The sequence below is a fragment of the Macaca thibetana genome, chromosome 16 (assembly GCF_024542745.1).
Source record: "Macaca thibetana thibetana isolate TM-01 chromosome 16, ASM2454274v1, whole genome shotgun sequence".
Lineage (NCBI taxonomy): Eukaryota > Metazoa > Chordata > Mammalia > Primates > Cercopithecidae > Macaca > Macaca thibetana.
Window position 1 is genome coordinate 57,707,243 of NC_065593.1, and position 12,216 is coordinate 57,719,458.

The following is a 12,216-nucleotide window of genomic DNA, read 5'->3' on the forward strand; positions in this document are numbered from 1 at the left end:
CCCGGTGGAACGCCTCCTCAGAGCAGTGCACAGCAGGCCCCCGTGGAAGATCAACACAGTGGCTGAACACTGGGAAGGAACCGGCACTTTAAGTCCAGACATCTGAAACTTAGTAAGACTGGTCTTTGGAACTTGCCCACTCCATTTGAGTGGAAGCGTGACCTGATCACCCATGGGGTGCCTGTACCAGCACTTTGGTTCTTGTTTTTGACTTGACTTGAATTAATTGCTTGATACTTTGGTTTTAGTGTTGATTTTGACTTGACTTGAATTGCTTGATAAGCAGGCGTGCCTTTATTGGCACTTTGGTTTTGGTTCTGATTTTGACTTGGTTTAAATTGCTTGACGAACAGGGGTGCCTTTAACAACACTTTGGTTTTAGTTTTGATTTTGATTTAGTGTGAATTAGACGAGTGAGTGACCTTTTACCCTTTCCTTCTTGTAGTGTGAATGTTGTTTTGTCTCGAAAGAAAAATAGGTCAGACACAAAGTAAGCCCACTCCGCTAGGAACTGTGTTTAAAAAAAAAAAATCAGGCTGGGCGCGGTGGCTCAAGCCTGTAATCCCAGCACTTTGGGAGGCCGAGACGGGTGGATCACGAGGTCAGGAGATCGAGACCATCCTGGCTAACACGGTGAAACCCCGTCTCTACTAAAAAAAATACAAAAAAATAGCTGGGCGAGGTGGTGGGCGCCTGTAGTCCCAGCTACTCGGGAGGCTGAGGCAGGAGAATGGCGTGAACCCGGGAGGCGGAGCTTGCAGTGAGCTGAGATCCGGCCACTGCACTCCAGCCTGGGCGACAGAGCGAGACTCCGTCTAAAAAAAAAAAAAAAAAAAAAAAAATCAAGAAAAGAAAAATAAAAGGAAAGGCATCAAATCACCAAAACTTACTCTATTAAAATGAATGTTACAGAACCTTAAGAAAGGTTTTGCAGGAGATTATAGAGTTAAGTTAACTCTCTAGGGGTTAAAAACTCTGTGTGAATTAGAATTGCCCTCTGTTGGTGTTGGACGGCCCACCAAAGGAACTATAGACAGAGAACAATTGGCCATGTATTTAAGGTGGTGACAGGGGTCGGAGAACAGCTAGTGTACCTAGATCAAATTCCTTTATATTGACTCATGGTTAAATATAATATAGACAAAATCAGCATAAATTTAGCCCTGTTTAACAGCTTATTGCAAAAAAGCCAAAAGTAAAAGTAAGAGCAGCTTCACCAGCAGACACAGAGTTAAACAAGGAGTCCCAGAAACAGCAAGAGAAGCCAGTTTTGCAGAAACCGCCAGAGATAATATAAATTATTTCTCCATATGTCCCAGCTTACCCCACTTTACTGAGGCCAACAGCCCCCTCAGAAACTAGATTCAGGAGCTAACACGCCCCAGGTCTCACCTCGAAGAAGAGGATCGGAGCCTCGAGAAGCCAAGGAAGGAAGTCAAGACAGTCAAGTGCCCGTCTCAGATCTGGTCTTGCTCGAGCTATGCAAATGCCTCTCAGGGAGACACGAGGACCTGTCTATTATAATGACCAGGCCCACATCCGGAGGGGCAACAGACTTTCATCTATCAGCACTTTTCAACCATTGATCTACTAAACTGGAAACACCCTGAACCTGCCACCTTGCTCCCGGCAGCTAGAGCCCTGTCGACATGACTGTGTAGAGGTGTTGGACTCCAGTTTACTCCAGCGGACCTGACCTCCAGGACCAGCCTTGGGCATCAGTAGACCAGGAGCTATATGTGGACGGGAACAACTTCATCAACCCACAAGGAGAGAGATGTGCAGAGCATGCGGTGGTAACCCTGGACACTGTTGTTAAGCTGAGCTCATTGCTTTAATTCGGGCCTTAGAACTCAGTGAAGGTAAGACTGTAAACATCTACACTGACTCTCGGTATGCCTGTTTAACCCTCCAGGTGAATGAAAAATTACATAAAGAAAAGAGCCTGTTAAACTCTAGGAAAAAGGGAAAAAAGACCCAGAGAATGCAATTCAGCTTCAGCGTTTGCAGAGGTACTGAGAAGCACTTCTGCAGAGGCTAAGAGTTGGTAGAAAAAAGCAAGTAATATAAAAAAAGATTTCAGGAATGCTTCAAGGAGCTGACAAGAGCCTGAGTCAGTTTTATAAGAGACTCTATAAAGCATTCTGGCTTTACACCCCATTTAACCCTGAGGCTGCTGAAAATCAGTATATAGTGAATACTTCATTTGTAAAGCAAGCCCAGGGTAACATCAAGCAGACGCTGCAGGCACAAATACCACCTAGTCTAGAAAAGTGGCCACCAAGGTGTATGTTAACTGTGACCAAGGAACAAAACTAGGAAAGAGCAAAAGAAAAGGAAAGACTAAGAGTAAGTGTAAAAAAGAATAATTAGCAATGTGAGAGGACGTGGACGTGGATGTAGATATGAAAGAAGTCAAGTTAGGCAAGGATTCAAGAGCCGGACAAGGCTAGAGAGAGATTAATGTGCAAGATGCAAAAAGAAAGGACACTAGAAAGGTAAATGTTCAAAAGGCAATAAAGGAAATGGCCAAGGCTGCAAGACAAAGAGGCCACCGGCCACGGGCTGCCGCACTTTGGAGGAACCAAATACCAATTTGATCAGAGTGACAGGAGCTGAAGAATGTAAAGACTAGGGCAGACCCGGCACCTTCTCATTAGGCTCCCAGGAGCCCATGGTCACATTAGAAGTTAAAAGCGGCAAGATTCTGCCATGCATTCCAGTTTCTCACTGAAGGCTGAGCCACTAAATAGAGTTACAAAGGGGGCATGGAGGGAGAAGAACCCCTCCTCTAAGAAACTTGGCCGGGCGCGGTGGCTCAAGCCTGTAATCCCAGCACTTTGGGAGGCCGAGGTGGGCGGATCACGAGGTCAGGAGATCGAGATCATCCTGGCTAACACGGTGAAACCCCGTCTCTACTAAAAATACAAAAAAATTAACCGGGTGTGGTGGCGGGTGCCTGTGGTCCCAGCTACTCGGGAGGCTGAGGCGGGAGAATGGCGTGAACCCGGGAGGTGGAGCTTGCAGTGAGCCGAGATTGCGTCTCTGCACTCCAGCCTGGGTGACAGAGTGAGAGACTCCATCTCAAAAAAAAAAAAAAAAAACTTCTGTTATTAAAAAATACTGTGTTACTCGCAAAGAAAAACCTTTTTTTTTTTTTTTTTTTTTTGAGACTGAGTCTTGCTCTGCTGCCCAGGCTGGAGTGCAGTGACCGCATCTCAGCTCACTGCAAGCTCCGCCTCCCGGGTTTAGGCCATTCTCCTGTCTCAGCCTCCCGAGTAGCTGGGACTACAGGCCCCGCCACCACGCCCGGGTAGTTTATTTTGTATTTTTTAGTAGAGACGGGGTTTCACTGTGTTAGCCAGGATGGTCTCGATCTGCTGACCTTGTGATCCGCCCGTCTCGGCCTCCCAAAGTGCTGGGATTACAGGCTTGAGCCACCGCGCCCGGCCAGAAAAAGCTTTTAAGACTCAGTAAAAAACTAACCTGCTTAGGACATGACAAAGTTGATACACAAGCCTGTACAGGTTTAACATAGGTTTGATCCTAGGTCTTTATTTAGAAAATAGTTTCCAGCTATAAGAAAATTTAAAACCTTCACTGTATTACCAGTAATAGAAACTTGCTTGCTGCTGCCCTGTGTATTACACTTGCTCCTTCAAATAATAAAAGTGAGAACTCCCACTAATTGTGAAAATTCTCAAAGAGGGGGATAAGGACGGAGACCACTACTACTCCTGCTGCCCTCCTCCCGCGCCCCCGCCACCTTGCCTAGTTCACAAGACAGGAGGAAAGAGAGAAAGAAACAAAAATAAGATAAATAGCCAGACAACCTTGGCACCACCACTCGGCCCCAGGAGTTTAAAAAAAAAGTAGTAATGATAACATCAACCCCTGACCTAAACTACTTGTGTTATCTGTAAATTCCAGACACTGTATGAAAAAAACATAGTAAAACTTTTTGTTCTGTTAGCTGATGCATGTAGCATCATTAAATCCCACGCTTGCTGGATTTATCACGACCCTTTCACGTGGACCCCTTAAAGTTGTAAGCCTTTAAAAAGGCCAAACATTTCTTTTTTGGAGAGCTCGGCTCTTAAGACGCGAGTCTGCCGACACTCCCGGACGAATAAAAAACCTCTTCCTTCTTTAATCCGGTGTCTGAGGAGTTTTGTCTGCGGCTGGTCCTGCTACAATCCCAAAGCCTCGGGAAGCAATGCTGATCTTTGCTGGACCACCATGTACTTTCATGACACCAATCCCTTCCTATCCTATTCAACTTCTAAAAGGTGCCCCTGGGCAGATGCTGGCTGTCTGAGGCGACCTGGGGTTCAGGTCCCTTTCAGATGAAGGTAGGGTCCAGCCCTATGGGGCTTAGCGGGTTTTCTCCCCGTGTGCAGAGACAAGAGATTGTGAGAAATAAAGACACAAGACAAAGAGATAAAGAGAAAACAGCTGGGCCCGGGGGACCACTACCATCAAGACGCGGAGACCAATAGTGGCTCCGAATGGCTGCGCGCACTGATATTTATTGCATACAAAACAAGGGGGGCAGGGTAAGGAGGGTGACTCTTTCAAGTGATTGATAATGTCAAGCAAGTCATGTGATCATAGGATGGGGGGGTCCTTCCCTTTTAAGTAGCTGAAACAGAGAGAAGACAGCATACGTCAGCATTTTCTTCTATGTACTTATAAGAAAGATCAAAGACTTTAAGACTTTCACTATTTCTTCCACTACTATCTGCTACGAACTTTAAAGAGGAACCAGGAGTACGGGAGGAACATGAAAGTGGACAAGAAACGTGACCATTAAAGCACAACACCACAAGGAGGGGTTTAGGCCTCCGGATGACTGCGGGCGAGCCTGGATAATATCCAGCCCCCCACAAGAAGCTGGTGGAGCAGAGTGTTCCCTGACTCCTCCAAGGAGAGGGGACTCCCTTTCGCGGTCTGTTAAGTAACGGGTGTCTTCTTCCCAGACACTGGCGTTACTGCTTGACCAAGGAGCCCTCAGGCGGCCCTTATGCGGGCGTGACAGAGACAGAGTGCTCACTTCTTGTCCTCTAGGTCACTTCTCACATTGTTCCTAGGTTATATTAGTAATGCAACAAAGAGTAATATTAAAAGCCAATGATTAATGTTTATACTAATGATTGATAATTATCCATGATCATTTTTATATCCAATTTGTATTATGACTATTTTCATTTTAACTATTTTCTTTATTATACTGAAACAGTTTGCATCTTCAGTCTCTTGCCTTGGCACCTAGGTAATCCTCCGCCCACAGATGAAATCGGAGCTCTGCTGACATTGGTGTCTTCTCCAGACGTACTTGGTGGTCCAAATTCTTTCCCTTGGCTTTACAAGTGAGCCAGCGGTGTCCTGCTGTCAAGCCTGAGAGATAATGGGCACAGGCGACACTTTTTAGGACATGTGGGTGTTTTTAGAAACAAAACAAGTAATGTTAGCCCTGAATTCTCCGTTTCACGTGTTCTTCCTGATATTAACCACACGTTCTTTCTAACATTAACCACCACATCGTCTTTTTGCAATAATCTTGGCAGGGGAAAATATGCTAGCCAGGGTGCACTAAATCGATTTCAAGCACGGAGGATGGGTCACACCAGGCAGTTCAAAAGACCCGTCCCTGGGCTGGGCGCGGTGGCTCACGCCTGTAATCCCAGCACTTTGGGAGGCCGAGACGGGCGGATCACGAGGTCAGGAGTTCGAGACCATCCTGGCTGACACGGTGAAACCCCGACTCTACTAAAAAATACAAAAAACTAGCCGGGCGTGGTGGCGGCGCCTGTGGTCCCAGCTACTCGGGAGGCTGAGGCAGGAGGATGGCGTGAACCTGGGAGGCGGAGCTTGCAGTGAGCCAAGATCGCGCCACCGCACTCCAGCCTGGGCGACAGAGCCAGACTCTGTCTCAAAAAAAAAAAAAAAAAAAAGACCCGTCCCTGCGGCAGCGGAGACCCCGCCCCTCTCCCGTGCGCCCACTCCTTTCGGTCAATCACCGCAGCGGGGAGCAGCTATTTGAATGTCCCCGCCCCCTATCTGAAGGCCGCTCTGCCATTGGCCCCGCCCCTCCCCGCCCACCGTGGCCAGCCCTTCAAGTCCCGCGGCCCCAGTACGCAGGGCGGAGACTGTGCCGACATGGAGTTGGGTCTCGCGGGCCGCCGGGTGCTGGTCACCGGGGCGGGCAAAGGTGGGCGGCGGGGAAAGGTCGGTAAAGGCCGGCGGAGGGCAGAGGCGGGCAGGGGATGCCCTCACTGAGCCGCGCTCCCGGCAGGTATCGGGCGCGGCACGGTCCAGGCGCTGCACGCGGCGGGCGCGCGGGTGGTGGCTGTGAGCCGAACACAGGCGGATCTTGACAGCCTCGTCCGCGAGGTAGGCCCCGCCGGGTCCCAGGGCTGCGAGGCGGCGGGGCGGCGAGCCAGGAGGGGGCGCCAGCCAGCGGGGGCGGTATCCCGGTGCGCGACTTCGCCTCCCCTCGCGGGCGCTGCGCTTCTCACCGCGGCCTGGGCGCCCTCGCACCGTCTTCCGGGGCTGGTGGCCTGCGTGGGCGGTCGGGCGGCCGGCAGAGCTGCCAGGGCCCCCAGGCTCAGAAAGAGGCCGAAATGGCTGCGGAGCAGGCCCCGGGCAGGAGTCGCTCGGGCGCAGGGAGGAAGTGAACCGGCCGGAGGCAGCGCCTGGCTGCTGGCCCCACAGTCCTGACACCTCCGGAGCTCCTAACTCCTTTCCTTGTCCGGCTGAAAGGTCACCAGCCCCAGTCCCCAGCTGTGCCGCTTGCTGGGCACAGAGCCTCTTGTAACTGCCCCCTGATACGCACAGTGCCCGGGGATAGAGCCCGTGTGCGTGGACCTGGGTGACTGGGAGGCCACCGAGCGGGCGCTGGGCAGCGTGGGCCCCGTGGACCTGCTGGTGAACAACGCCGCTGTCGCCCTGCTGCAGCCCTTCCTGGAGGTCACCAAGGATGCCTTTGACAGGTGAGCCTGTGAGGGCGGAGAAACCTCAGGGAGGGGCTGTCCCGGAGGAGGCAGCAGCCCTAATCTCTGACCAGGGTCTGTCCTTCGGCCTCTAGATCCTTTGAAGTGAACCTGCGTGCGGTCATCCAGGTGTCACAGGTGAGCTGCCCTGCGGGCTGGACGGGAATTCTGATGAGTGGTGCCAGCTCTGCCTCACGGTCTCGCTGCAATTTCAGATCGTGGCCAGGGGCTTAATAGCCCGGGGAGCCCCGGGGGCCATCGTGAATATCTCCAGCCAGTGCTCCCAGCGGGCAGTAACTAACCATAGCGTCTACTGTGAGTACCCCAGCTGTGCCCTCAGCCCCACCCCCACCCCAGCCTCACCCGCATCACCAACCCCAGCCATAGCCAGCTTGGGTTCCTCTTCACAGGCTCCACCAAGGGTGCCCTGGACATGCTGACCAAGGTGATGGCCCTAGAGCTCGGGCCCCACAAGGTGAGCAGGGCTGGGGTACCTCCCCCAACCTAGGGCACCCCACTCGCCCTGCTGACCCCAGCTGTCCCGGTGTAGATCCGAGTGAATGCAGTAAACCCCACAGTGGTGATGACGCACATGGGCCAGGCCACCTGGAGTGACCCCTGCAAGGCCAAGACTATGCTGGACCGAATCCCACTTGGCAAGTTTGCTGGTGAGTCAGGTGGGAGATCAGCCAGCGTGGTGCCAGCAGCCCCTGTGCGTGCCCTGGGCAGGGGTGGGAGGGAAAGATGGGCGACAGCCTCCTTCATCTATGCCCCTGACCCCCGCCCTGCCCACAGAGGTAGAGCATGTGGTGGATGCCATCCTCTTTCTGCTGAGTGACCGAAGCGGCATGACCACGGGCTCCACTCTGCCGGTGGAAGGGGGCTTCTGGGCCAACTGAGCTCCCTCCACACACCTCAAACCCCATGCCGTGCCCATCCTACCCCCAATCCCTCCAATAAACCTGATTCTGCTGCCCAGGCTATGTGCTATTCCTAGGCTGCCAGCAGGTAGCTGGGGGCTTGGGGCCTGGTATGGAATGCGGGCAGAGACCCATGAGATTCATATTCCAATCCAAGGCGGAGCCTGGCTCCCACTCCTGAGGTCTTCAGGCTTGGCCAGTTTGCTGTCAGGGAGGTAGGAGGTGGTGAAAGGCCAGCTCCTAAAGAGGGTGGTGAATTTCAGCAAGGTTGGCCTTTGGACCTGTCCAGAACCTCTGGGGTGAGACAGTGTGTGCTTGTTGATCACCCGCTCTGTGAGTATACGGTTGGCTCCTCTTCCTTTAAGCTAATGAGTAAGACAAAAGGGAAACAAGGAGGATGTCAAGCTTCTCCACTTCGTCAGCGACCTGAGCCACTTTGTTGAATCAGATGGTTTTTGGATACTAGAAGAGCATTTCCTCAACTTGTGCTGTTCACAATGTAATGAGCAGACACAGCACCCTGAAGTCTAATCTACATTTTAATCATCTTAAGTCTAGACAAGTAACTGTAAATCAAGTCCCAGTGTGAAGAATTTGCCAATTCCCATGGTGTAAATACTCCCACCACAGCTGATTTCCAGCTACCAGTTAGATGTCATTGAATGGGGAGCTGGAAGAGATGCCCTCAGCACCCCGTTATGTGGTGTCTGTGTCCATAGGTGCCGCAGATGTACATAACCCGGGGCAGAGAAAACAGTCCTACGTGCAGAAATAACTAGGAAGTGATGTTTGTTGATTTTGCTTTTAATAACACAAATTGTAAACTTCTATAATTTGTTAATGATCATTAACAACTGGCTAGCAAAATTCTTGAGAATTCCGCAGTCGGCTTTCCTGAGCCAGTAGGAGCTGCCCCCACACAGCACCAGGCGGAAGCAGACGGTGGCCCTCAGGGCACCCTCCAATCCCGAGTGACTCCACACCCGGGACCATGGTTCGGGGCCCACCGTTTCTGGCTTCAGCGTCAGCAGACTGTGCTGGGTCGCTGCTCTCTTCGCTTTCCACACCACACCCCGACCCCCATGCCCTCCTCCACCCTGCCCCTCCGCCTGGATCGCCCTTACTCCCAGTGCCAGCCAGAGGAGCCGAGGGATGAGGGGAGGCTGCCTTGGCTCCCATGGGGCTCCGAGAGGCCTGACCTGCTTCAGCCTCTTTTCAGACTGTCCCAGTCAGCACAACAGGAGCTGCCTGAGAACCAGGCCAGCCTCTCCCCGACATGTGCCCTCCCAGAGGCGCCCATCAGCCTGAGGGAGCCTTGTACACAGCCAAGCAAACATCCCAAGGGCTCAATGCACTAGCTATTGCTTTGATCTGGGTCAGCTGCTTTGGGGGCTCAGCAGCTCAGGCCCCTCTTCCCTGGGGTGGGGTGGAGGAAGCTTAGTGCTGCCCTCTGGGAACTCGGCTCCGAGGTGAGGTGCGGCTGGGGTGACAACCTGCTCTGCACCATCACTTGGGGGAATTAGGAGCAAACCGCCCCAGGGCAGAAGGGCAGGTAGTGAGAGGCAAGAGGTGTAGGTGGAGAATGTTTATTGTATAAAATAAGAAGGGGCCGCCCCGCCTCGGGGCGCAATGGACAGAACTCCCCCCCACCCTCCCCCTCCAGGGAAGCCCATCCTGGGGCTTCCCTGCACCTGCCCCTGCAGCCCTGAGGGAGACCCTGCTCCCTCCTGGCCTCCGGCGGGGGCCAGGGAAGGCTGGAGCCACACCCCAGAATGAGGCAGCAGAGAGGACAGGATCCTGCCGCCCAGCCTCATCCCCATGCTTCCCCCCTGCCCACCCTCACCGCTCCCCACAGCCGACTCAGGGACACCACACGTCTCAACACAACAGCGGACACGTCTAGGGCTGCTCCCTGCCAGCCCTCAGGCTCAGGGGTGCCAGGGCTCTAGAAGACCGTGCACTTCTTCCCTGGCTTCTTCACTGGCGGCGGGCAGAGCACTGCGCGGATTGCCTCGTCAAACACTGTCTTCAGGCCCCGCTGGGTCAGGGCTGAGCACTCCAAGTACTTCACAGAGCCTAGGCAGTGAGGAGGGGAGACAATGAGGGTGGGGTACAGCGAAGCCTCCCCACCCCTCCCCTGCAGGCCGCCTGCGCCTACCCACCAATCTCCCGGGCCATGGCCAGGCCCTGTGGGTAGGTGATGGGCGCCAGCTTCTTGTCCCGCAGCCGCTCAATGGTGTCCTTGTCGTCGCGGAGGTCCAGCTTGGTGCCCACCAGGAGGATGGGCGTGTGGGGGCAGTGGTGCCGCACCTCCGGGTACCACTGCAGGGACAGATGCTCTGACCCCAGGCCCGGAGTCTGCTACCCCAGCCCCACCTGAGCAAGTCACGGCCCTCCGGGATTTTCCCCACTGCTCCAGAGCTACACTTGGCTCTTCCTCCTTCAAAGGGTGACCAGGGGCGGATTTGGTGGGGAGATATTGAGAAAAAACACGCAGCCAGGGAACCTGGAGACCTCCCAGGGCCTCCCAGTCAAGGCCCATCCTCAGCAGACAGAGAGCCCCTCCGTTCTGAGAGCTGTGCCCAACACCACTACGCCACCCCATCAGCCCCCACGGTCATTTTCAGACCCCACCCCATGTGCCTACTCCAGGCAGAACCGTATCTCAATCGCCTCTGAAGGACAACTTGTCGGGGCAGGTTCTGGAGCAAGCCCTCTCCCCACAGGGGCCCCCAGCCTTGCCCTACCTTGGCACGAACGTTCTCGAAGGAGGCCGGGCTCACCAGGGAGAAGCAGATCAGAAAGACGTCCTTGGGAAGAAGGTGGGGCCTGGTGGAGTGGTCAAGGGCTCCCCAGGGCCCTGCTCCCTCCCTCATCACGACCTCAGGGACCCACCCAGCTCCCGGGGCTGGCCCTGTTGTCACCTACAGTTTGGGGGTAGGAGAGTGGCCGCAGCCGATCATAGTCCTCCTGCCCCGCCGTGTCCCACAGCCCCAGGTTGACCGGCTTCCCGTCCACCATCACGTTGGCCGAGTAGTTGTCAAAACTGCAGAGTAGTGAGGGCAGGGTCAGGGCTTCGGAGGGGTCCCAGAAACCCCTGGCCCTGCTGGCCTGTGTCTTGGGTTTCACAACTCTGCACGGAACTAGAACTCTAGCCAGCACCTCAGCCCCAGCCGGGAAGCCCAGACAGGGCCACCTGAGCCGACATGGAAGCCCAGGGGAGATCCTGCCCATGAATCCCCCATGCCACACTCACACGGAGGGCCTGTGCTCTCCCGGGAAGCCCCCACACTCACACGGAGGGCCTGTGCTCTCCGGGGAAGCCCCCACACTCACACGGTGGGGATGTACTCTCCGGGGAAGGCGTTGGTCGTGTAGCTGATCAGCAAGCATGTCTTCCCCACGGCGCTGCGGACAGGGCAAGCCACGTGGCTCCCAGGCCCGGCCTCGGACCCTCTGCCCAGCAAGGGCAACCCCCTCCCCAGGAGCCAGAGGCGAGTTAGGGGCGTCTGGGGTGGAGACAGGGGTCCCAGCCCACCAGATCCGCGGCGACCTAGGGCTGGAGGACGACCAGGGCAGGCCGGGCTCTAGGGGCTGGGGTGGTGAATGGGGGCGCAGGGCGCCCAACACTGGGGCCCCAGGCAGAGGCCCCGACTCCGAGGGTGGCGGCAGGGGAGGGTGGGGCCGGCGAAGGGTTCAGCCCAGGTGAGAGGCCTGGCCCCACCCACTGGGAGGACAGGGCGGCGGCCCCGCCTCGCCGGCAGCCAGCCCGGACGGGAGCCGGGCAGCATCAGGTGGGCCCAAGCTGGAGGCCCGCGGAACCCGCCCCGCCCCACCCCGCCCTACCCCGCCCTACCCCGCCCTCCTCGGCCCCGGGGCGCACGCGGCTCGGGCGGGGTACTGCGGGGCCGCCTCGCGAGGACCCGGGCGCCACCCCCGCCCCGCCCCGGCTGCGCCCTGAGCCCCCGAGCCCCCCCGGCCCAGCCCAGCCGAGCGACCTCCGGGCCGCGCACTCACCCATCGCCGACCACCACGCACTTGATGGCCTGCATGGGCGCGGGCCGGGCGGCGGCGGGCGCGGCCGCGAGCCGAGCTGCGGAGAAATGCCCGGCGCCGCAGCGGCCGCGGACCCGAGCGCCGAGCGAGCGGCCGGAGACAGCCGAGCGCCGCCGAGCGCCGGGCGCGGAGACAGCCGAGCGCGGCCGGCGGGGGGCGGGGGCGGGGGCGGGTGGGGGGCGCCCGGCCGCGCGGCTTTGGGGGCGGGGCCGCCCGAACCCGGGCAGAGCTGAGCGAGCCGCGGAGCC

The 12,216-nt window shown here is 56.0% G+C and overlaps 2 protein-coding genes across 4 annotated transcripts; one reads left to right on the forward strand and one right to left on the reverse strand.

Moving 5' to 3' along the window:
* Nucleotides 1-6,119: 6,119 nt before the first annotated feature.
* Nucleotides 6,120-7,970, forward strand: DCXR (dicarbonyl and L-xylulose reductase). Its single transcript, XM_050764064.1, has 8 exons — nt 6,120-6,211; nt 6,296-6,393; nt 6,838-6,992; nt 7,088-7,130; nt 7,208-7,307; nt 7,403-7,467; nt 7,543-7,660; nt 7,788-7,970. Exons 1-8 carry the CDS (start codon nt 6,160-6,162, stop codon nt 7,889-7,891), a joined length of 735 nt encoding a protein of 244 aa, XP_050620021.1. The 5' UTR covers nt 6,120-6,159; the 3' UTR covers nt 7,892-7,970.
* A 1,512-nt stretch (nt 7,971-9,482) lies between these two features.
* Nucleotides 9,483-12,096, reverse strand: RAC3 (Rac family small GTPase 3). Of its 3 annotated transcripts, none has more exons than XM_050764072.1 (6): nt 11,930-12,096; nt 11,249-11,320; nt 10,841-10,958; nt 10,660-10,722; nt 10,075-10,234; nt 9,483-9,988 (listed from the first exon to the last, which is right to left on the reverse strand). In XM_050764072.1, the coding sequence occupies exons 1-6, from the start codon at nt 11,962-11,964 to the stop codon at nt 9,858-9,860; spliced, it is 579 nt and encodes a 192-aa protein (XP_050620029.1). In that variant the 5' UTR covers nt 11,965-12,096; the 3' UTR covers nt 9,483-9,857. The 3 variants fall into 3 exon arrangements, with proteins under 3 accessions (XP_050620029.1, XP_050620030.1, XP_050620031.1); XM_050764074.1 differs by having other exon boundaries at nt 9,928-9,988; nt 10,071-10,234; XM_050764073.1 differs by lacking the exon at nt 11,249-11,320 and having other exon boundaries at nt 11,930-12,068.
* Nucleotides 12,097-12,216: the final 120 nt, after the last annotated feature.